This window comes from Crotalus tigris, unplaced genomic scaffold (assembly GCF_016545835.1).
Source record: "Crotalus tigris isolate CLP2741 ecotype Arizona unplaced genomic scaffold, ASM1654583v1 scf7180000024471.848039, whole genome shotgun sequence".
Taxonomy (NCBI): domain Eukaryota; kingdom Metazoa; phylum Chordata; class Lepidosauria; order Squamata; family Viperidae; genus Crotalus; species Crotalus tigris.
Window position 1 is genome coordinate 320,751 of NW_024100642.1, and position 23,959 is coordinate 344,709.

At 44.3% G+C, this 23,959-nt stretch overlaps 1 protein-coding gene across 1 annotated transcript in view; it reads left to right on the plus strand.

The window, feature by feature from the left end:
- Positions 1-23,559, plus strand: part of WDR18 (WD repeat domain 18) — a 67,008-nt gene extending 43,449 nt beyond the window's left edge. Inside the window, exons 8-10 of the mRNA XM_039332999.1 lie at positions 11,524-11,690; positions 21,004-21,072; positions 22,386-23,559. Of these exons, the coding sequence (XP_039188933.1) occupies positions 11,524-11,690; positions 21,004-21,072; positions 22,386-22,514 (365 nt within the window). The 3' untranslated portion in view covers positions 22,515-23,559. The remainder of the gene's footprint in view (positions 1-11,523; positions 11,691-21,003; positions 21,073-22,385) is intronic.
- The last annotated feature ends 400 nt before the right edge of the window (positions 23,560-23,959 follow it).

The window sequence follows — 23,959 nt, forward strand, 5'->3', positions numbered from 1 at the left end:
CTTTAGGAAACAGATCAAAAGAAGTCTGGCAGCAGTTCACGAATGCTTATGCTTTTTCATAAAATGTGTTAGAAAAAACCTCTTCCAGACCCTTCCTGATTTTTTACCCCTATAGGCTAACACAGCTCTACTCCTACAAGGTTTTAAGAAATTCAAAGCTCTGCTTTATAGAAATTCAGGCCAGTGAGGCCTTTCTTTGGTTCTTATTATACCTTTCTTGTGTGTGATCAGTGGTGGGATTCAAATATATGAACAACTGGTTCTCTGTGTGGATGCCACTTCTGGAAGTCCCTTCTGGGCCTGGGCAACAAAAAATTAGCTACCGGTTCTGCCAAAGTGGTGCGAACTGGCTGAATCCTACGACAGGAAGGGAGGGAGGGAGGGAGGGAGGGAAGAAGGAAGGAAGGAAGGAAGGAAGGAAGGAAGGAAGGAAGGAAGGAAGGAAGGAAGGAAGGAAGGAAGGAAAAAAGGGAGGAAGGAAAGAAAAATGGGAGGAAAGGAGGAAGGAAAAATGGAAGGAAGGAAGGAAGGAAGAGTGTGTGGGATTCAAATATATGAACAATGGTTCTTGTGTGGATCGCCAATTCTGGACAAGTCCTTCTGGGCTGGGCACAAAAAAAGTAGCTACCGGTTCTGCCAAAGTGGTGCGAACTGGCTGAATCCTACGACAGGAAGGAAGGAAGGAAGGAAGGGAGGGAGGGAGGGAAGAAGGAAGGAAGGAAGGAAGGAAGGAAGGAAGGAAGGAAGGAAGGAAGGAAGGAAGGAAGGAAGGAAGGAGTGGTGGGATTCAAATATATGAACAACTGGTTCTCTGTGTGGATGCCACTTCTGGAAGTCCCTTCTGGGCCTGGGCAACAAAAAATTAGCTACCGGTTCTGCCAAAGTGGTGCGAACTGGCTGAATCCTACGACAGGAAGGGAGGGAGGGAGGGAGGGAGGGGGAGGGAAGAAGGAAGGAAGGAAGGAAGGAAGGAAGGAAGGAAGGAAGGAAGGAAGGAAGGAAGGAAGGAAGGAAGGAAGGAGTGGTGGGATTCAAATATATGAACAACTGGTTCTCTGTGTGGATGCCACTTCTGGAAGTCCCTTCTGGGCCTGGGCAACAAAAAATTAGCTACCGGTTCTGCCAAAGTGGTGCGAACTGGCTGAATCCCACCACTGTGTGTGAGGCATTACAGGTAGTCCTCAAGTTACGACCGCAAGGGAGCCTGCCCATCACGGTCGTAATTTGTGACAGCCCTAAAAATACAACTTTTTTTGTGGTGGTTGTTAAGTAAATCAACATGGTCGTTAAGCAAATCCGCAGTTGTTAAGTGAACACCACAGTCCTTAAGTGAACCAGTGGTTCACCAAAACCCAGTTTTCAGCAAAAGGTGGTAAAGTGTGGTCATGTGACCACAGGATGCTGCAGATGGTCATAAATGTGGCCCAATTGCCAAGTGCTCAGTATGTGGACACATGATGGGCATGTGGGTGTGTGGCCATCAGAACTTTGCGTCCAAGTCATAACTGTCCCCTCAGGTAGGTCTGTCAGAACTTTGAATGATTGCTAAGCAACCAGTTGTTTGTAAATCAAAGACTACCAGTATGTACTAGAGCAGGGGTTCTCTACCTTGGCAACTTTAAGACTTGTGGACTTCAACTCCCAGAATTCCTCAGCCAGCTTTGCTGGCTGAGGAATTCTGGGAGTTGAAGTCCACAAGTCTTAAAGTTGCCAAGGTTGAGAACCCCTGTACTAGAGGTTATTGTTCCTTTCAAACTATTTGTTTTTATTTATTTAAATTGATCACATAAATTATTAAATTATTAGCCACTCAGCTCCGATGGACTCAAAAGAGGAAGGTTTCATAGATTTTTTTTTTTAGAGCTGCTTTTATGCTGAAGGGGACGTCCTTCAAAAACAGAATCAGAAAACAAACTTGGTGCATAACAGAACTTTAGTTCATTTTCCGATTCAAAAAAGATGAGAAGATACTTTGGATAGCTGCTGCAGGGATGTAAATTGAATTTGTGCTGGTGTCCAAGCTTGTCCCATCCCTGCTTGTCTCTCCAGTGAACTAATTTCCTACCCTTTCCATTTATTTATTATCTTTACTTTGGCTGGGCCCAGTCTCCTAACAGCTGGCATGAGTCATTCCCTCACTGACCTCTCATCCGAGTGGGAATCTACAAACTTGCTGTGAGGTTTTCCTCAAGTTTGAAGAGGGGTCGTGCTGTTCGGAACCAAGCTAGTTAACTGCCTCTCAGGGAATTTTTTTTTTAAATTAATGGGGTCAAGGAAGCTTTCCTTTCCTTGGTTCATAACAAAACTGTTTCCCTGTTGCTGTGTCTAATTACTTCCCTCCTCTCTCTTTGCTGCAGAAGACTCTTCCACCAAAGGCTGGCAATTGCCTGCCATTGTCACTCCCCTTGGGAAGTAGGCTATTAACATTCTTTATCTCAACCTTGCGGAACATGAGATAAGAAGCTGCCGGTGACAGCTCAGGCAGTGATATCTCTTTCCTTGGAGATCTTGGAAATCCCCCCCAACCTGTCCCTCAAAGAACCGCTTGGCTGCTTCTCTTTTACATTCCTGAATGCCCCCCAGCCTTCTACAGCAGTGGTTCTCAACCTGTGGGTCAGGACCCCATTTGGGGTCGAACGACCATTTCATGGGGGTCGCCAAACAGCACAGTCCGCCATTTTTTTCCCCCTTTTCCTTAGCTGTGCTACTCCCTTTTATTCTATTGACTTTTGAAAGCCAATAGAATAGATTCTCTTGAATAGAGTCTAATTCTATTGGCTTTCAAAAACCAATAGGAATTGTCCAGGCTGTCTCTGCCCTGCTGAGCCTGCCAAAAGTCCCATTCTGCAAAGGGTGCTGCACCAGTTGAGTAGTCCTCGACTTACGACCGGTTGAGTAGTCCTCGACTTACGACCGGTTGGAGGTCGCGGCATTAAAAAGGTTGAGAACCACTGTTCTACAGCATCAGCTTTGGGACTTAGAGGCTGTTCTTGCAGGACAGGAGTCAAAAAAAAAAATCCTCTTAAGCGGGGGGGGGGGTGATCCAGACAGTGCTAATAAGATGCCTGGAAGCTTAGCTGCAAGGCCTGTTATTTTAATACACTGCCAGGTCTGATAGTGTTTTGTTCCACCAGGCCCCTAACAGAATTATTTTACGCTTTATTTAATAAGCACAGGCTGGGTTTGAGCATTTGCTTGTAGGGGAAAAAAATATTCTTTTAGATTCATATCAAATCAGTTTCTTAATTTATGATCCCAGATCAGCAGTAGAAACGGCCGAATGAAATCAGACAAAAGGAAAGAGAAAAGACTGTCAGATGGGATTCGATGTTAAATGTTGCCTTGTTTTAACTGCTGCAACAACAGCAAAAAAACACACACACACAAAAAATTGGCTGCCGTGTAAGTGATTTCACTTATTTTGAGTCTGAAGGTAAAACGTGGGTATAAAAACCATCCGTTCTCCCAGGCGTACTTAGTAAAAGAGGAGTTGTGATTTCTTTTCGACGATCCTTACAAAGGTTATCGTAAAATAAGACATGTTGAATTGGTTTGATTTCCCCAGAATCACATGGGCAAATGAGCTGAGGTTGGGAAACATTGCCAAATAGCACACAGGTGGAAGAATCATCTGTCTGGCGCTGATAAACCCTTTCCTAAAGCCAGAGGAAATAAGGATGTACAAACACCTTTAAAAGTTCTCAGGAGCCTGTGTCTTGCATACATCAGGAGTGTTGAAAGAATGAACGAGTTGGCTTTGGATTGGTAATTCAGTTATCCAGTCTTTGTAACACTAACTTTTTGGCCTGAACATAATGTGAATAAAGAATCTACAATAGGAGTGGGCAATTAATGTTCCCAGGGGGGTCACATAAGAAAATGGGGCTTTCGTGGAGGGCCCTGCTGCTGCCTTCCTCCCCGTGCACCACTGCCCCCTCCCCACCAACCACTAGCCAAACAGGAAAAGCACTAGATGCGACCTGCAGATTGTAAAATGCCTGTGGTTTCAATTTTTGCTCTATAACCATCTTTGTCTGTAATGAAAGATAATTGTCAGCTAAAACTAGCAGTAGCGAAACTATAGGATTTCTAATCAGTTGCTATCAATGTCACCATGCTCTGTGTTCAATTTTGGGCAAACATCATCATAATAATAATGATAATAATAAAGTTGGAAGGTACCTTGGAGGTCATCTAGTCCAACCCCCTGCTCAGGCAAGGAACCCTATACCATTTCAGACAAATGGCTGTCCAGTCTCTTCTTAAAAACTTCCAGTGTTGGAGCATTCACCGCTTCTGGAGGCAAGATGTTCCACTGATTAATTGTTCTCACTGATAGGAAAACTCCTCCTTAATTCCAGGTTGCTTCTCTCCTTGGTTAGTTTCCATCCGTTGCTTCTTGTCCTGCCTTCAGGCGCTTTAGATTCATTTTCCTGCACTGAAACTTTCAGACCTACCCACCTCGTATTTTGTGGAAAATAGGAGGAGGAAGGAGTATTATGTAGGTTTGCTGTCTTGAATTACTTATCAAGTAATAAGTCAGGATAAAAATCAAATAGAGGCCTGATGGTGTAGTTTTTAAATGCAGTATTGCAGGCAAACTCTTCTCATAGCCTGGAGTTCGCTCCTGACAGGGCTCAAGATTAATTCAGTCTTCCATCCTTCCAGAGATCGTGGGCACTCCATCACTGGAGATTTTCAAGAGGAGACTAGACATTCACCTGCCTGAGATGATTTAGGTTCTCCTGCTTAAGCAGGGGGCTGGACTAGAAGACCTCCAAGGTCCCTTCCAGCTCTATTCTATTCTATTCTATTCTAGGTTGGTAAAATGAGGACCCAGATTGTTGGGGGCAATATGCAAATACTGCTGACATTGTAAACTGCCCAGAGAATGCTGTAAAGTACTGTGGGGCGATATATAAGCCTAAATGCTATTGCTGTAAAAGTCAAACAAATTATTATCCTACTTCTTTGCGTAGTTCAGTCACTTCCAGGATATAGGTATTGTATACTAGAATGTGGAACGATCTATAGATAGATAGATAGATAGATAGATAGATAGATAGATAGATAGATAGATAGATAGATGGATGGATGGATGGATGGATGGATGGATGGAGGGAGGGAGGGAGGGAGGGAGGGAGGGAGGGAGGGAGGGACGGACGGACGGACGGATAGACAGACAGACAACCTTTATTGTCATTTTTACTGTGGGCACAATGGCACACATTAAAAATGAAATTTAGTTGCTTGCTCTCAATAGTCCCCTTACTTGAGTCAATGCTCTGCATTATTCTCTTTCCAAACTGGCAGTTTACTTAAAAATCAGGAGGGGTCCTCAGCATTGTATTTTTTCAGCTTCTGAAGGTTGCTGGGGCTCCCGCAGGTTTATTCAATTTTTTTATTTATTACACTTAGTAGGCCGCCTAACTCCACAAAGACCCTGGGAGGCATACAGCATTAAAACAAGCAAGAATAGGAAAAGAATAATATGTGTCCAGAAAAAGATGTTCAGTGCTACTACAGGTAAAATCCTATAAAGCAGTGGTCCCCAACCCCCAGTCTGCAGCCCAGCACCAGTCCGTGTCCCGTTGGGAACTGGGCCATGCAAGTGGCAGGCAGGCGCTTAAAGCTCCATTGGTGTAAGTGGCAAGCACACACGAAACCATCCCCTCCCCCCCCCACCGTTGCTGCCAGTCTATGGAGATGGAAAGGTTAGGGACCGCCACTATAAAGGGGTCAACTCTCAGCCTAATATGGTGAGAGCCATATTGGAGCTGGGCAAGGTTCCCATGATCCTCAGCTTTGGGGACTACATTTTGGGGACTACTACAGGAACTGTGCTCAAGTTTGATGAGAATTATAGTTTGGGGGTACAAGGCTGGAATGGAGTGAAATAGAACTTTAATGAATCGGGTATAGAAAAATTCCAAGAAAAAAGCATTTGTTCACAGACTAAAGGAAAAAATAAGGATTTGGGGAAGAAAAGAGCCTTATAGCCAAATTAAATATCCTTCCGCTAAACCTAGTCAGGTATCTAATGTCACCTTATCAGTAGAACTCAGAGCCAGGAAGAGCTGTAAGTGGGTGTATTATAGTCATGAGTTATTGCTGATCCTTAAAGTTATAGAATCAGACTTGGACTGACCATAGAGGTGATCTTGACCTGCATTTCTCAACCTCAGCAACTTTAAAATGCATGGACCTCAACTTCCAAAACTCCCTGGTCAGTCCACCCTACTTGCTGAGGTTGAGAAATACTGATCAAGTCCACCTTCCTGCTCGGTGCAAAGTCCAACACAGCATCTCTGTTGGACAACCAGCTTCTGTTTGAAGACCTCTAGTGTAGAAAAAAAAATTGCCATGGCATGTGGCAGCACGTTTCACTGGCTGACAGCTCAGAGCCAAGAGGTTGGTGCTGATGTCCAGCTTGAATTCTCTTCCTTGTGGTTATAAACTTATTAGTTCTGATCCTGCCTGCTGGGGCAATAAGGAATAAGTCCACTCTTCCTTCAGTGTGACAGCCCTTCAGATATATGAAGACTGCTATCATATCTCCTCTTAGTCATCTTTTCTGTAGGCTAAACCTTCCCGGTTCCTTTAATTGTTCCTCAAAGCACTTGGTTTCCAGATCCTTCTCCATCTGGGTAGCCCTCATCTGAACTTGCTCCAGTTTATTATGTCCCTTGTTGAACCGTGTTTGCCAGAATGGAATGCAATTCTTCAAAACATCTAACCAAAGCAGGGTAGACGGGAACAATTTATTTTCCATGATTTGATTTCTGCATTCCTATTATCGGTAACGTGTTCCTGTTAAAGCCAAGATTGGCTTTGCCTTTTTAGCAATTAATTCATATTTAATTTGTGGTAAACAAAAGCACCCCAAACCCTTTCATATATTTTACTACTTAGTTAGGGGCTTCCCATCCTGGGTGCCTCACGTTTTTCCCTTCCAGATGTAGATGCATTTCTCCATGTTAAATTCCATACTCTTCATTTTAGCCCACTACTTTCTAGATATTTTAACATCCCCTCTCTCTTAGCTGAAGCATCAGCCACACTTTGTATTTTTTGTCATCTGTAAACTTTATAAGTGCCTGCTAAACTCTTGACATCCAAGGCATTGATAAGATTAGGCGGGAGCATTACTTTATGTAAATATCACAAAAAATAAGCATTGATAAGAAGCAATATTTTAGGATTTGGAAGAGAAGGTGGCTTTGTCTGAAATTATCAGCTCATAAATATCAGTGCAATAGATGTATTTAAGGATATACCGTATTTTCCGGCGTATAAGGCGACTCGGCGTATAAGACAACCCCCGACTTCGGCGCCGATTTCCATGCCTAGAAAGTCGTCTTATACGCTGGAAACTACTGTAATTTCCGGTGTATAAGACAACTCGGCATATAAGACCACCCCTGAATTCAGCGCCGATTTCCACGCTTTAGAAAGTCGTCTTATACGCCGGAAAATACGGTAATAAGAACGTCAAGAAGTTCAAATGTAATTGTCAACACTGTGACAATTAAGACACATCAGCAAAAGTTTAATTCCCAAATCATGAAAAAAATCGTCATTCCACTTTCTTTGGACTTAGTCAGACTCCACTTTGACTACTCAGACATTCCCAGCCCCACATTTTATACAAGATTCAAGAAACTGGAATAGGTTCAGAGAAGGAAAATTAAATCCTATGAGGAATGATTAAAAGAGCAGAGCAGGTTTGGTCTTGAGAAAAAGACAACTGAGATGAGAGACGAGAGATTGGCAGTTTTCAACCACAATGAATAAGCACTTGAACTGGCAATTCTCAGACATTTTCCTTGGAAATGGGGATCATCCAGTTGTTTGTTCCAGTTGCTGGCTGGAAGGGAAGAGGGACAGGCAGAAGCAAAGAAACTGTTTACTTGACTAATGACTGTGATCTTCTCAGGGCTAAATCCCTCCACTCCTCACCCCATTCTGCTCGTGCACCAGGCCATCCCTGGATTTTCCTTATCACTGGTTTGCCTTGAGTGTATTTTGTATGTGAGAGTGAGTGTGAATTAAGGCTAAGGGAAAAGCTAGCAGCAGCCAACAGCTGTGTGGGTAAATGCTGTAATTAAAGTATTCATTAAGTGGTGAAAGGGGGAGATGCATCATTACCGTGGGCCGCTACAAAAGTCACAATGATGGATGTCTTGCTCAGGGGACAGTTGCAAAGCCATAATTCAGTATTACATCCAGGTGCTCCAGGGAAATGTAGAGGATCTTTCCTCCTGGTTAGCTTTGGACACTTAACAGTAAATTGGGAAGATAATAATATTCGTACAGGCAGGAGGGAGTCCTGGCTTTGGATCGCTCAACCAGTGCAATTTGGGACATCAATCTGGGCAGAGCTTGTTGAGTCCATTACTTCTTATATAATTGGCTCTTCTGCTTTGTCAGCGGGTGCTCCGGCCTCAAAATTCAATTGCAGAATTGAGCAGGCGCAATTTGTGGTCCAGATAAGTGCGCCACCCAGTCATCTTGTTAGCATCAGGATTGTCTTTTAATCTTGCTCTTCCTCTGCAAAGGGAAAAATGCATTCAATTTGCAACAATTTTGAAAGGGTGCCACTTCCTGAGAGCTCAGTCTGAACTGAGCAATTGTTCCAACACCTGATTAAAAGGAGAGGCAGGCTGACAGATGAAAATCTTGACATAGAACTATTTTTGGCTCCCGTATAAAATGGGAAGGAGCATGACTTGAGCAGGAGCTAGATTCTAGTCCTTATATATACCAAGAAGAGAATATTTGCAGCTCGGGGTTCAGCTGTGGAGTGCTTGGTGCTCTCTGAGCTTGCAGGTGTTTCACTACCCAACTAGAGAACATCATCAGTGCTAGAAAGGAGTGGGATTTGTTCTCTTGTTTATTAAAGTGTTATTTTCTTGGAAGTTCCTTGATTGACTATTGTTTGATTGTTGGTCTGGTATTGATTGTTGTGTTAATCCCTGCATACTTGTGTGTTGATTGCTGGCTGGGAGGTGTTTAGATCTTTTGGTTTCCTTTTTAGCTTTTTGATTTCTCAACTGAATGGCATGTCAATGTTGTTTACCTCTATATGCCTAGTGATGGCATCGAGATAAATCAGATTTGTCTAATTTCCAAGCTTCCAGGAATACTCTAGCGTTTTTTCGACTTAGCTTGGTCTAGGTCTGACAGGGCAAGCCGCTGTACATAAACAGATTAAACTCCACTTTCTTCTAGCACAGACGACACAACCAAGTTGGGTAATGAAACATCTGCAAGAAAGCAACCAAACTCAGAGAACATTAAGGACTGCACTGATCCTTATATTTGACCACGGAGCTCTCTTCGATCTCTTGCAAGGCTGCTATGGAAATAAAAATAGGGAAGATTTCTTTTGGTCTGTTAGAGCAGGACTTGCCAACCTTTGGAACTTGTAGATGTATGGACTTCAACTCCCAGAATTCCCCAGCCAGCCACGCGTGGCTGGCTGGGGAATTCTGGGAGCTGAAGTCCACACATTGTAAGGTTGCCAAGGTTGTAGAACTCTGTCTTAGAGAGAAGGTAGATGATTGCAATAAATAGAGAAATAAATTATTTATCAAGGTTCCGATAGACGAGACCAAACAAATCAGAACTCCAAGGCTAGAGATTTCCTCAGAGAACATGTTTATTTGTTATGTGGTATGGTATGGTTAAAAGTGAAACCAAGTCTGAAATTCCCTCCAAAGAGTCACACTAATACAAAGTTAAACTTCCCACGCCAGTGCTGTGCAAATCAGCTACCTTTCCTGATAGAATAGTTTGGCAGACTTTCTACCCAACTGCTCCCCTCCCAATCCAACTGGCAGACATGACCTTGGTTCCCACGGGACATTGAATGATTTAGACTAGCAGAATTCCTCCGCACCCCCTCCCATCTTTATGGAAACCTAGAACGAGCAAGATGGCTGCAGCCAGGTTCGTTGTAGAGTTGACATTATTCAGTGTATTGAGAAGGGTGGCCTTTTTGATGACTCTACCCACTACAAGATGATAGTCAACTCCTGCAGTTGTAATACAGAGGGCACTCACACTGCAAGGCAGCCAATCTCGTTTTGGATTCTTCCAGGTATATTGGACTACAGCTCCCATCCTCCTCAAGTCAATATGGGGAAGAGTGAGAGCTTTAGTCCACAGTACATACTTGGATAAGTTCCCTTGGCCTGTGTGCAAATGTCCCCTAAACGTGGGTTAATCAGCCATCTTCCTCTTTCCTTCTTCAATCCCTCATGCAGCCTCTAAAAAATAAAAGCTTGGTACAATATTTAAATTGTCATGTGTCGCCTCTCGGGGTCCTTGGTAATGAAACCATAATGGATGAATTCACTTGCTAGCTAAATTGTTTAACACAAGGTACAGTAATGTGTATGAACAAAGTAGCACAACAATTGTTTTTAAAGAAGTAGGAATAGCAACAATAAAAGCCCAGTAGTAAATACCAGGACAGCCGTACAAGGCATTTTTAGACATTCATAAAACTTCCCTTCCTAAAGGTAGGAAGAGTTTTAGGAGAATAAGCATACCTTGTGCGTTTTGATGTCCTATTTCCAACAAAATACACACAAGGCTGTGTTCTCTGGGCCTTTCAGAGCTTTGTCATTTTCTGTCTAAGAAGTCAAGCTGTCTACTAAACAGCTTCACTCTTGTGCTTTGAAATCCAGGACTGAATATTGAACTGCATCTTGTGGGCCCTAAACATGAATAGACAGACAGCTCTTTGTGTATTGACATCCAAGTTTACGGATGCCTGCGGCAAAATTTAGCTCCAAGACAGTGAAATATCTATTCTGCATGCAGGAAAGACCTACATTAAAAGAGTTGGGGAAGATCCTTGGGAAGGGTTCTTTTTGAGCTAAAAAAAAAAAAAAAAGGTAAAAATCTGAGAATCAAGCTTGATTCGTCTTGATTATATGGACACAGCATGTCTTTTTTTTTTTTTTTTTGGCAGCTGTACAAAATAGTTTGCCACTGACTTCTTTTAGTTATTTATTTGTTTCTTTTTCAACTTGCTGATCCACCTGAGATTTCTGGGGTTTTCTTGTAAGTTTCCTATCCAGTATTCAGGTTTGAACCCAAAGCAAATTTGGTTTTAGGTCAGCCAGAGGTTTAACTTTCTTTAAAAGCCTAATTGCTTAATAGCAGCAACTTCCATCCTTTTTTTTTTTTTTAGATCAGACAAGATCGCTAGCCAAGCAAATTAAACCTTCCTGGTAAAAACAGCTCCTTTTGTAAAAAGATGCTTATGAGTCCAGTTGCATGCTATGGTTTGTCTGGAGTGCAAGAATTTAAGCACTGCGATGGAAGGCTATTGAGTGGTGTTAATCACTTCTTTCCTAAAGAGCAGCCGTGTGTGTCTTCTGCAACAAAAGTCTCCTGGGGTGTCTTAGGCTAACCATTTATTATCGCAGAAGGTTTTATGTTCCACAAAAGCTGCTGTTCTTACTAGCTGTGTATGCATGCTACATGTAACAGTTTCTTCTGCTCCGATAGGTCCAATCACAAATGCTTTCATAACCCTGGCACCTGCCAACATGCTGAATCCGGACAGCAAGCCTCGCATCCCACTGCCAAAATTCAGCCGGCATCTTCATAGCACAGAGAGCATGGAAAACTCTGCCAGGGAAGGGCTGACACTGTGTCTGGGGCTGCATCAGAAGGTAAGGAAACAAAGGAGAAGGAACTGGCGAGAGATGAATTAGCCAGCCATATGTAGAATGTGTGGGAGACATTTATTCTTTCCGCCAAAGCAGGAGAAGCCACAGCAGATGGCTAGTCCCTGGTGATGCGAGGCAGATCTTAAACAGGTCTAGCTAAATGATCCTGGTGTAGTTCTTCTTCTGGGCATAAGGAAAAGGCTGTGAGCATCTGTATGAGTTATATCCCCTTGACAGGCACTAAAACAGTAATAAGCTGAAACTTCACCACCACACCTGCGTTTCTTGGGATTTGAAATGAACCATGCGCACTGCGCTGGGAAGGATCATAAATATTCAGAATTGAGTCTGGCAGACACAAACTTGATCACAGGTGTGTGTTTTAGGATGAGGAGGTGGCACAGAGGAGGAAACCGTTTAATCCAGAGCTGTGATAAATAAGCGGAGCTTTCATTCTCAGCAAACGGTTTCCGCCAGGGAAAAATAATTGTCTACATGCTGTGCTTAATGAATTCCCTAGAATTTATTTGACCCACCACTGAGGGTGTCTTGGTGCTGGGCTAAATCAGATGCAACAAGGTGGTTCTTAACATTGCATTATCAAAAGTTATTTTCCCCAATAGAGTCTCCATGTTCAAGGTCAACATTCCCCAATACGATATTGCAGTGATGGCGAACCTTTTAGAGACTGAGTGCTCAAACTGCAACCCAAAACCCACTTATGCATCGTCGGGTGCTGGGTGGGTGTGGCCCATTGGGTGAGCGTGGCTGCCGTGGTAACGGCAGACTGGGTGGGACTAAAAAGTTCAATCAATCAATTCCAACTTTGCAAGATCTCTTTTTCCCCGCGAGAAGTTGAAATTGACTGAACTTTTTTTTTTTTTTTTTTTTTTGCACATGGTGGCAGAGGCCTAAAGCGAAAAGGTTTTATAAAACCCAACTGAAAGCCTAGGACTGGGGCGACGGCGCGCGTGCCCACAGAGAGGGCTCTGAGTGCCGCCTCTGGCACCCGTGCCATAGGTGCGCCACCACTGCGATATTGTAAGGAGAGAAAATGGGAGCAACAATCTCCATCCACATTTTCCAAGGAATGCTGAAACAGGACCTCTTGGATCTTCCCATAGTAGAAAGGAAGAGATCAAGAAGAAATCAGGTTTCTTCCATTCTTTATTCCAAGCAACTGGAAAACATCATTTTCCAGCCCTGTTTCTCAGCACTCTTATTTGTGACAGAGAGAAAAGATGGAGGCAAGGATTAATGTATATAGCAAAGGGCGGGTACCCTATATTTATATTTAACTGTCACTTAACTACTCTTCTGATGGAATTGCAAGGATTGAGGATATTATTTTTGTGAAGGATTTTCCAACTTGTAAAGGCCACAGAACCTGTCAGTTAAAGCAAAATAAATAAATAAATAAATCCCCCTGATCAAAAGACCAATGATAGAAAAATAGCTGGATTGGAGTGGTTTGCTTTGGGGGTTTTTTTGCCCTTAGTGAAACACAGCTTGAAAAGAAACTCTGATGTGTATATTTGTGTTGCCGTTCTGTATCAACAAATGCTCCAGGCAGAGTGTAGAAAATCTGTATTCACCAATACGGAGCTTCAGGTTGGCTTGTTTGCACAGCCCATGGCTAGGTGCGAAAGCAGGGTCTCTAATGTTAAACAGCAAAGTCGGCATTATCGTGATCTTGAAATCAATGCTGCGGATCTCTTTGAAGAGCAGGCTTTGGAAAATGAGGTGAGGCAGAATGGAACCAAGCGCATTGTTAGCACTAAAAAGTAAAACAAAGCACAATAAGGATATAGTATATCTGATATATAAGGTTATCTAGGGGATTTAAAAAAACAGCCTCGACAACTGTGTAGTGGCCACTTCTCTGAAATTTATTTATTTATTTCCCTTTTTTTCTCTCGTTTTTGCATCTGTCTTTAAAGAGGGATTGGGTGAACCCACGTAGGAAAGTTCTCCCGGCGCCTGTATTTGTAGCTTCAGAATCTAAAGAGGGAAGAGATGGCTGACCAGCAAATGCCTGGTTGCTGGGGCTAATGGGCTCATGCCCTCCTTGAGGACTTCACAGAGGCTCCAGCTGGGTGTTGTGAGACTCCCGATGCCAGATCATATGAGTTTGTGACATCCTACAATATCTCTATCCTTCCCACCACTGCTCTGTGCCGCGGCCTTTGATGGACTCTGCCCACCAGGAAGCAGCAGAATAGATCTCTTCCTCTTGAGCCTGAGGGTGAAAGAGAAAAGAACCATCCTGAAGAGGGGATAGTCCATCCTTCTTTGCATAGATCTATTCAGTATCACCCACTGCATAGGCCTCTTGTCCAGGGGTAGGCAACCTTGGCTCTTTTATGACTCGTGGACTTCAACTCCCAGAATTCCTGAGCCAGCATGGCTCAGCTTGGAAACTCTGCCTTTCCCCTCAGCATGGCTGGCTCAGGAATTCTGGAAGTTGAAGTCCACGAGTCATAAAAGAGCCAAGGTGGACTACCCCTGGTCTAAGTGCTATCGCTATTACTATAATGAAAAGTCTGCAAGTTCAGAGGGCAACAAGGACTCCCGGTTCAACCCTGAGATACAAATATTCTCTTCTAAAGACATTGTTATAATCACAAATAGCTCCGTGTTACTACAAAATCAACACTTCCACAAACTCTGGGAAAAGGTTGCTGAGTACAGGAATGGGATTTTTTTTCCAGTCAAATTTGGCAGTGTTTTTCCTATGGGAAGACTGATTTTCTCTCTCTCTCTCTTTTTCTGCTATTCAATTATTTTTTTATTGGCTGACAACAGCCCCATAAAACAGGATAAGTTGGGAAATGCAAAATATGTCCACTGGAAATCCTATGGAATATATTCTAATTGTTCCGTTTTACCAATCCAAAGCTTGGAAACTCTGCCTTTCCCCTCAGCATGGCTGGCTCAGGAATTCTGGGAGTTGAAGTCCACGAGTCATAAAAGAGCCAAGGTTGCCTATCCTTGCTCTTGTCCATCCATCTGCCTCCCTTCCCCTTCAACGGCACTTTCATCCGGATCTCTCTCCTATCTGTCTCTTGCCTTCCCCCCCCCCCATGAGATTGAGGGCGCTAACTCTCATGGGTGTGAATGGAGGAGACAAGGATTCTGAAGCTAGTCCAGTGTTTCTCAACCTTGACAATTTTAAGGCAGGTGGACTTCAACTCCCAGAATTCCACAGCCAGCAATGCTGGCTGTGGAATTCTGGGAATTGAAGTCCACCTGCCTTAAAATTGTCAAGGTTGAGAAACATTGAGCTAGTCTGAAGCATTAACTTAAGGAGTGCTTTGGGTTTGAAATCAAAAAGATGCACGCTGCACCTGTTGGTCTGTCCCTGGGCTCTCGTGGTGCCACATAATCCCAGGAAAAATGCATATTTGAATCAAGGAGGTGCCCATAGGACGGAACAGGTGGCGTTATAGTGGGCATTGGCACCTCCATAACTCAAATGTGCATTTTCCTGGGTTCACATATGTCTGTTTGTCAAATTTATTGGCTGCCCATCTTACTACATGGCTATAGTATAAGTCCAGCAAAAGAAGCTGCTGCTTTAAAGGCTGCCCTCCACAATGTCTATGGAGATTCTCAGTCATCCAGGTAATAGTTATCCCAAAGATACTTTGTCACGAGGCAACTGGATTTGCTTGGTTTTTCTTTGAAGAGGAGGAGGAGAAGGAGAAGAAGGAGGAGGAGAAGGAGAAGAAGAGGAAGAAGGAGGAGGAGAAGAAGAAGGAGGAGGAGGAGGAGAAGAAGAAAAAGAAGAGGAGGAGGGGAAGGAGAAGAAGAAGAAGAAGAAGAAGAAGAAGAAGAAGAAGAAGAAGAAGAAGAAGAAGAAGAAGAAGAAGAAGAAGAAGAAGAAGGAAGAAGAAGGAGGAGGAGAAGAAGAAGAAGAGGAGGAGGAGGAGAAGAAGAAGAAGAAGAGGAGGAGGAGGAGGAGGAGGAGGAGGAGAAGAAGAGGAGGAGGAGGAGGAGGAGGAGGAGAAGAAGAAGAAGAAGAAGGAAGAAGAAGAAGGAGGAGGAGGAGGAGAAGAAGGAGAAGGAGGAGGATCCTTAAACTAGACATACCCAATTTCAGCAAGAAGCTTATTCAGCTCTGACTGGATAGTGGGGAATGGAAAGATGTATACTCTTGCAGACAGCTGTTCATTTGCATTCTTTTAGTGAGTAGTTAAAGCTACCTGGAGGCTTATCTGTACCCTCAGGGTCACCTGAGTGGTGCAAATGGGTATGGAGCCTTCTTGGAACTTCTGAAAGGACTGTGTTGTAGACTGGAGATAGATGATGTCAGATCCGTCCCCCTCTGTTGAGAGAGGGCTGTTCAGTTTTGACATAGGTGGCCTCTTTGACCCCTCTCTCAACAGAGGGGGAGGGATCCGACACCTCTGGGACAATCATGACCTGGATAATTGAGAATCTCCATAAACAATCAAGTCTTTCATACATCATCCAGGAGTTTGGTCAACATCCAGTCCCAAGTGGCATCTGGGTGGCTCTTTGGAGGCCCATCAACCACCATCAGAGTAGACTTAGATGTCACGTGTGACAACCGGGTGACCTTCCAACCCGGAGAAACTTAGGATGGGCCTTTACACCATCTATACGTCCCGAGCCCTGAATTCATAAGGGCATCTGATTGGAAAGAGAGAGGTATGACCTCAAAACTCCCTCAGATTGCCTGAGGGAGCCCAAAGAGACCATTGTACCGCCAGCCCCATCTGCTCTGTGCTCAAGCCCGATATTAAAATCTGTTCTTTTCCAAAATGTGAGGACTTTTCCCTCCCTTTTCCAGCCTTCCTCTGCATTCGTAAGCGATATCTCCAGTTTAATAATGCTCCTCACGCACCAGATCTAATGGCAGCGATATGATGTCTTAAGAAAGGAAAAGAGACTGTTTGGGGGTTGGGGACTGAAAGGTGGGGTGAACAGAGCATTTTATAGAAGAAAGTACGTGCCTTGCAGCCAAGGACAGCAGCCGCCGTATTGTCAATATCAAGAGGCGTAGCATTGACAGAAAGCACTGGGCAATCTTTCTGGCAGTCTTTGGGTGACTGTGTTCTCCTTCAGCTCCCTTCATCCTCAGCCCACAGAGCGGGGGATGATGGGAACTGAATCCAGGAAGACAGAGGCTGGCTTCCTGGAGGATTATATATTGAATTACGGCAGCCTATAAATAAGTTTATGAATAAATGTATGCATTATTATGATTTATTTATAGTACAGTTATGCATGGTGCAGGAAGAAGTAGGTAAGGTTCTCTATTTCCTCCCCCCCCCTTCCCTCTCTCATATAACTAGAATTGGAGGAAGGGGGAGCTCAGTAAGATCAAATCCATGGATTGTTGATTAGGGAGAGACAAAAGAGCCCTTTGTTGCTGTACAAACGGCAATTAATTTGTGAGACTGGCTGCCTTGAGATGCTAGGTAGACATCCTTGAAAGAGAATTAGACGGTCCCCTGGGAGGTGGAGAAGTCTGCTAGGCAGTCTCCATCGTAATGGCAAGGGAGAATTGTGATAAACAGGCCGAAGGTTCAGCCTGCAGAATCAGGCAGGCAGCTAAACTCCCGGGATACTGGAGCCCCTAAAACTACACGGATGAGCATCCAGTTGATGAGCTGCCCCCAGGAAAAAGGAGAAGAAACCCTTTTCACTGCTTTCACCTCACCCAGGGCTGTCCAGTCTTGGTGATTAAGACTTGTGGACGTCAACTCCCCAAATTCCTCAACCAACCTTGCTGGCTGGGGAATTCTGGGAGTTGAAGTCCACAAGTCTTAAAGTTGCCAAGGTTGGATATCCCTGGCTTAACCCCCCCCCCCATAACAGTCATGTGAAGATGAAGCTAGTAGCCGACTCAAGTCTCTCTCCAGGCTGGACTGAAGAATTAACATCACATACACAGTTACCCACTGATCACATTTATTAAAGAACCAAATAGAGAAGATTCAAAAATGGTCCGTTGCTTTTTTGAAAAAAAAAATAAAGATAAATCATAGCCAGCTAAATTGATCAAGAAGTATATGGCATCTTTGAGCAACACCTTACCAGATGAGCTTGTAGGGGCTCCCACGGCATTTGCCAGACAAGCAAAGAGATGCATCTGTCACCAGCAACAGGGAAAGGATTTGAAGGATTCAAAATTATTTCCCCAAAAAGGAAATATAGGAATAGGAATTTTTTTTACATCCAACACGACATTTCTTGGGCACAACTCAACTCATTTATAAAATGTACTATTATTGTGAAGCACTGTTTGTACCTCAGCATCAGGCTGAGTCATGAGGGGTGTCATTTGAGGTGTGTATTGAGGTGTGTAATGTGGGTCCAGGAGGGGAGTGTGTGTCACTGGCTTCATCATAAATCTCTCTGAGCAAGAAGGAACAAGAGGTTAGATAGGGTGGGTATCTTGCATACTGGCATCAATACGAGTAGTTCTTGACTTATAACTACAACCGGGACCAGAAATTTGGTTGTTAAGTGAGTCATGCCTGATTTTACAACCTTTGAGTCGATCACGGCAGTTGTTAAGTGAATCCTGCTTCCTCCATTGACTTTGTTTGTGGGAAGCCAGCTCGGAGGTTCGCCAATGGTGATCCCTAGATGCTGCAACCATTGTAAATACATGCCTAAATTTTGATCATATGACCTTGGGGAATGCTGCAACAGTCATAAGTGCGAGGACTGGTCGTAAATCACTTTTCCCAGTGCCGTTGTAACTTCGAACAGTTGCCAAACAAAGGACTAACAAGGGCCATCTGTAAAATCCCAGACCGTGTACCAGTCAAGCCCCTTTTCAAGGCAATCCTGAGTCCTCTGGCTTGGGGGATCACAGAAAGGTTTTGGAAAAAATGGGAGGGCCTGGGGGGGGGGGAAGGTGAGTCTTCCTGCTTCTTTTTGTCTACAAAGTGTAAATTGCAGCAGAGTTGCTTGTGCTGTTTCCGTGGCTCATCAGAGAGACCTCGGTGGCCTTCCGTCTCCATCTCAGAAGGCACAGCAATAACACCGATCGCTGGGTTGTCTAAGGGGAGGCAGGCGGGGTGTTGTGGCTGGAGGGCCCGATTGCTTCTGCAGATCCCTGGAGCCGGCCTGCGAGATAAAGATGACTGTCTCCTTTTATCAGCCGTTGTGTCGGCTCCCAAACTAGAACAGCAGCTCTCAAGATTGCGTGTCTGGAGTTCCTGATGAATTGCTGTCCTTCACTGGGGTGCAAAGGAAAGGGGGGGGGTGTCCTTCTCTCCTTCCCAGGCATGTTGAGTGTCTTTGGTCTCTGCTGAAAATATGGGAGGGGGTTTGAAAGGCAGTTTCTGTCCTTCTGGACCCCTTCTTCCCACTTGCAACTGAGGAGAGGGACGGATTCAAATGATCCACAATCTGGGCGGTATAGGTAGTCCTTGATTTACAGCAGTTCATTTAGTGACCATTTGAAGTTAACAGTGGCATTGAAAAAAGGGACTTATGACTGTTTTTTCACCCTTGCGACGGTGGTGACATCCCCCCCCCCCCGGTCACACGCTCAAAATTCAGGCGCTTGGCAACGGACTTCATATTTATGACAGTTTTAGTGTCCCGGATCATGTGAGATCTCCTTTTCTGACCTTCTGACAAGCAAAGTCAACGGGGAAGCCAGGTTCACTTGACAAGCGTGTTACTAAACTTAACAACAGCGACTCACTTAACAACTGTGGCAAGAAAGGTCATAAAATGGAGCAAAACTCCCTTAACAAATAAATCTCATTTAGCAACAGATATGTTGGGCTCAGTTGTGGTCATAAGGTGAGGACTACCTGTAGCGGTTTGGGTTTAGCAAAAGAAAAAGCGGCCCAAAGCCTAAGGAAAAGCCTTGGCTTGCTTGATCAGGTCCCATCCAACCTAAGATTCTCTCTTTTTGTACATCAATCTGAGATTGTATAATAAAGTGTGTCGGTGTGGTCCTTTCAGCAGAAATGTTATTATCAGGCTAAATAAATAACATCACCATTTGTAACTCCCCTCTCCTTCAACTGACTGTCAACATCTAGTCCAGTGATGGCAAACCTTTTAGAGACCGAGTGTCCAAACTGCAACCCAAAACCCACTTATGTATTCAGATGCCAGATGGGCGTGGCCCATTGGGTGGGTGTGGCCCATTGGGTGGGCGTGGCTGCGGTGGTAACGGCAGACTGGGTGGGACTAAAAAGTTCAATCTATTAATTCCAACTTGGCGAGATCTTTTTGTTTCCCGCGAGAAGTTGAAATTGATTGATTGAACCTCTTTTTTTTTTTTTTTTTTGCACACGGCGGTGGAGGCCTCAAAAGAAAAGGTTTTATAAAACCCAGCTGAAGGCCTAGGACTGGGGCGATGGTGCGCATGCCCACAGAGAGGGCTCTGCGTGCCACCTATGGCACACATGCCATAGGTTCGCCACCACAGATCTAGTTCCACGATCCAGATAAATCACCAGCTTCATTCCATTTCCGAAAATCTTACTGTTTATTGAAACCGGGGCATGGTACTTACTCATCTAGTCCAGGGGTGTCAAACTGCCGGCCCGTGGGCCGGATGCGTCATCGGGAAACCACATCCACCCTATTGCCAGCAATGGTGAAAAAGCTCCGATACGTTGTGCCACGTCACGTGATGTCGCGAGTTTGACATGTCTGATCTAGTCCAACCCCCTGCTCAGGCAGGAAACCCTCCATCTCAGACAAATGGCTGTCCAGTCTCTTCTTAAAAGCCTGCAGTGTTGGAGCATTCACCGCTTCTGGAGGCAGGTTGTTCATTGTCCTGGTGCTTATTGTTTACTGCATTTCTGTCCCCCATCCAGTTACTCTCCAGGTTTAGCTGCTTCGATATCGGCCATAATTGCCCCATGCTGAGTGAGAGCAAAAAACAAAACAAAAACATTTTTGTTCCGGCAGTGCTACATTCCGATTGGCATCGATCAAAATCTGAGGATGTCGGTTAGGGCTGATAAAAGCTACCCGTAGCCTGGTCTGTTTTGTCCCGTCCACTTATCCTGTGAGCTCATTCTGAAGAAGGCCTTCTTGAAACCCATTTGTGACTTTCCTCCTGGTTAATCTTTCTTTCCTTTCTTGAATTCTAAAACCAGCAGTCCCCATTAAAGAGATGATCCATTCCTCAATGTCACAATTTTATCAAGAGCTACTTAAAGATCACTTGTTCCTGTCACCGGGTTTCATTGTAAAAGAGATGTGCAGCTTTGACTAAAGGCTCCCTTTGGCATTAGTGGAAGCAACTCTTAAGGAGGCTTAATTCTTGATGCCTCTTATTATTCTTTTTTCCTGTCTTCCACAGGGGTCGGGAGAGAGCTATTTGGAGAAATCGGAGCGCTTATATCTGCAGATGTGCTCAACTAGAGAAAAGGTGAGGCACCGTGGCATTCTCCCTGCAGCCGTGCAGAGATTTTGGGACCCAGGATATTTAGACAACCGAGTTTGTAATACAAGTAGTCCTCGGTTTGTGACTGGTTGGCTTAGCAACTGGTCAAAGCTCCCACAGGCCTCCCCGTGAATAGTTACAACAGAATTGGTCACGCACACACAGAAGTCACATGACTGTATTGCAGGCACTCAGCAGTCAGCCCCCATTTACAGCTGTTTGCAGTGTCCTGCAGTCACATGTCCACATTTCATGGCATTTTTAGCTGAAAACTGGCATTTGTGTCTTGTTATCGGCAAAACCAGTCTTGCGAGATTCATTTAGTGACCGCCACACAAAGATTGTAAAATTGGGTCAGTCATCTGACCAGCCTGATTTATGACCATAATGGGCAGGTTCCATTACGATCATAAGTTGAGGACTACTTGTATCCGTTATGAAAGAGCACTCAAGTACATTGGTAAAAGTCATTCCTCTTAACATATGCTTTGCTCTCAGCAGATTGAGACCTGGCTGGGTGGCTGCAGAATTTCCTCATCTGCTTTGTTGCCCTTACGGATCCCAAAACACCCTTAATAAAACTAAATGTCAAATAATAAAACAATGTGATTAGAGGAAGGTTCATCACTGAATTCATTAAGTGACTTCTCCTAATCTCTCTCTTTCCCTCTCTTTTCCCTCCCTCCCTCCCTCCCTCTCTCTCTCTCCTCTCCCCCCTCTTTATCTCTCTCTCTCTTTCCTCTCTTTCTCTTTCCTCTCCCCCTCTCTCTTTCCTCTCCCTCTTTCTCTCTTTTCTCCCTCTTTGTCTTTCTCTCTCTTTCCTTTCCCTCTCTCTCTCTTTCTCTCTTTCCTCTCCCTCTCTCTTTCCTCTTTCTCTCTTTCCTCTCCCCCCCCCTCTCACTCACTCTCACTCTCTCCCTCCCTTAATTTCCCAAATTGGTTGCAATAAAGAGGAAGGTACATCAGGTCCCAAACAGTATAAACAATTGCTTTCTCTTCCCTCAACCACACAAGAAGGCATTTTTTACCATTAAAAGTCTGATGATTTTCTTGGCCTTAAAATAGCAAGGTTGACCCAATCCTTCCAGATCTTACTCCTACCACTGGCAAGTCACCCCTCCATCTCATCAACTTTAAGATGGGTGGACTTCAAACCCCAGAATTCCCCAGCCAACATGCCTGCAGAATTTTGGGAGTTGAAGTCCTCCCATCTTAAAGTTGATGAGGTGCAGAAGAATTAAGGTAGGTGGCCCCCTTTCCAGGTTCCGTTCTTATCGTGGTTTGTCCTCTCTTTATAGAACTTGATGGGAGACCAGGAGCAACTGAAAATCCAGGTGACAGAACTAGAGGAGGAAGTCAGCACCCTGCGGAAGATCAACAAGAATCTCTTCGACTTCTCCAGCTCTATCATCACCTCAGCCAAATAGAACAGCTTCTGAAGCCTGGCTAGAGGTGGAGGGAAAGACAGGACTCATCTGGGACACACACAGCCATTTCCTTTATGATAATGCTCGATGCGAATGTTGCAGAGAGACCCCCCCTCGGAACCGTGTCTAACTGCAGGGCTGGACATGGAAGTCTCTAGCATCCAGGTGTTCTGGGAGGAGGCCTACCAAAAAGAAAAATCTTTTATGGGTGACAATGTGGAAGGAGAATAATCTAGCAGGGAAGAGAGATGGCCCCTTTTTTCTTACAGTGCAGCTTCCTTCCATCCTACAAGGTCTTTTCATTCCTCAAACAGAGCAACTGTAGATGTTCCTCAAGATGCCGTCGTCCCCCTTTCTCCAGTTGGAAATCACACGGCTGCTTTAGAACTCGTCTTGTACTTGGGAACTTCTGGGCATTGAAGACAGCCATGGGCTTTGAATGCATCCCACTCAGTAGATGGAACAGCCCTCGTGATAATTGGCCAGGGAGAGGCACAATTGACAAGCATGAAGAATGGACTGAGCACAGAACCTTCCTGTCCTCAAGATCCTGCTGAAAGAAAAACCGGAGAGCTGGGGAAGATCATATTTCCTTGTGTTCTCATTTGGAAAGGGTGGGAAAACCTTCCCTGTAAGGGCAAACTGGCATGATAAGGGGAAAAAAAAAATTTTTTTTTCGATCACAGACCAGCAAAAAAAAGGGGGGGGGGTGTCTTTTTTACTGACATGCTACTCTTCTTGCAGAAGAATTGTGGACTTTTTGTCTGGTCCATCATTCTACCAACTTAACGCACAGACCTTTAGCCAATAGGATGTCTAGTTAGGATTCTTTCAAGAGAGCTCCTTTGGTTTCTGCACAGTTGCAAGTTTCAGCACCAACCTCGGGATGCATCTGTCATGTAGCAGATTTACTTTCATTGGGTTATCTTGCTTCATTTTACTTTCTTTAGAGGAAAAACCCTCTGGTTCTGTCTTCAGCCAAATTGTTCTTTGTTGTATTATGCATTAAAAAAAACAACCACCACCAAAACAAAAACGGTTAGCATAAGTGTTTGATGCTATTTTCTTTTTCCCCTTCTGATTTAATGATACCGTCTGTCTCCTAGCAAATGTCTCTACTACTGTGTCCTGTTTGGGAGATTTCCAGAGCATCTGCTGAACCCCCCCCCCCCCCCGGAAAGGAGGATGCTGGGCTTAAAGTGGTATGACAGTTAAGTGAAATATTCACCTTCAGGAAAGGTCCCAATTGCAAGTCACAAATAAAAGGAGTGTAGCTGTTCAGTCCTGTTTGCAAACTGCTCAAGACTATCAAGTGGGTAATTCTAGATGGTGACAATTGATCCAGCGATCTGACTTTTGTGGTCTTGTTAATGGGGCCTAAAATGAGGGCAAACAATGTAGGCCACATGTTCAGGAGCAAGAAAGAGCAAATCGCTTTTCTTTAC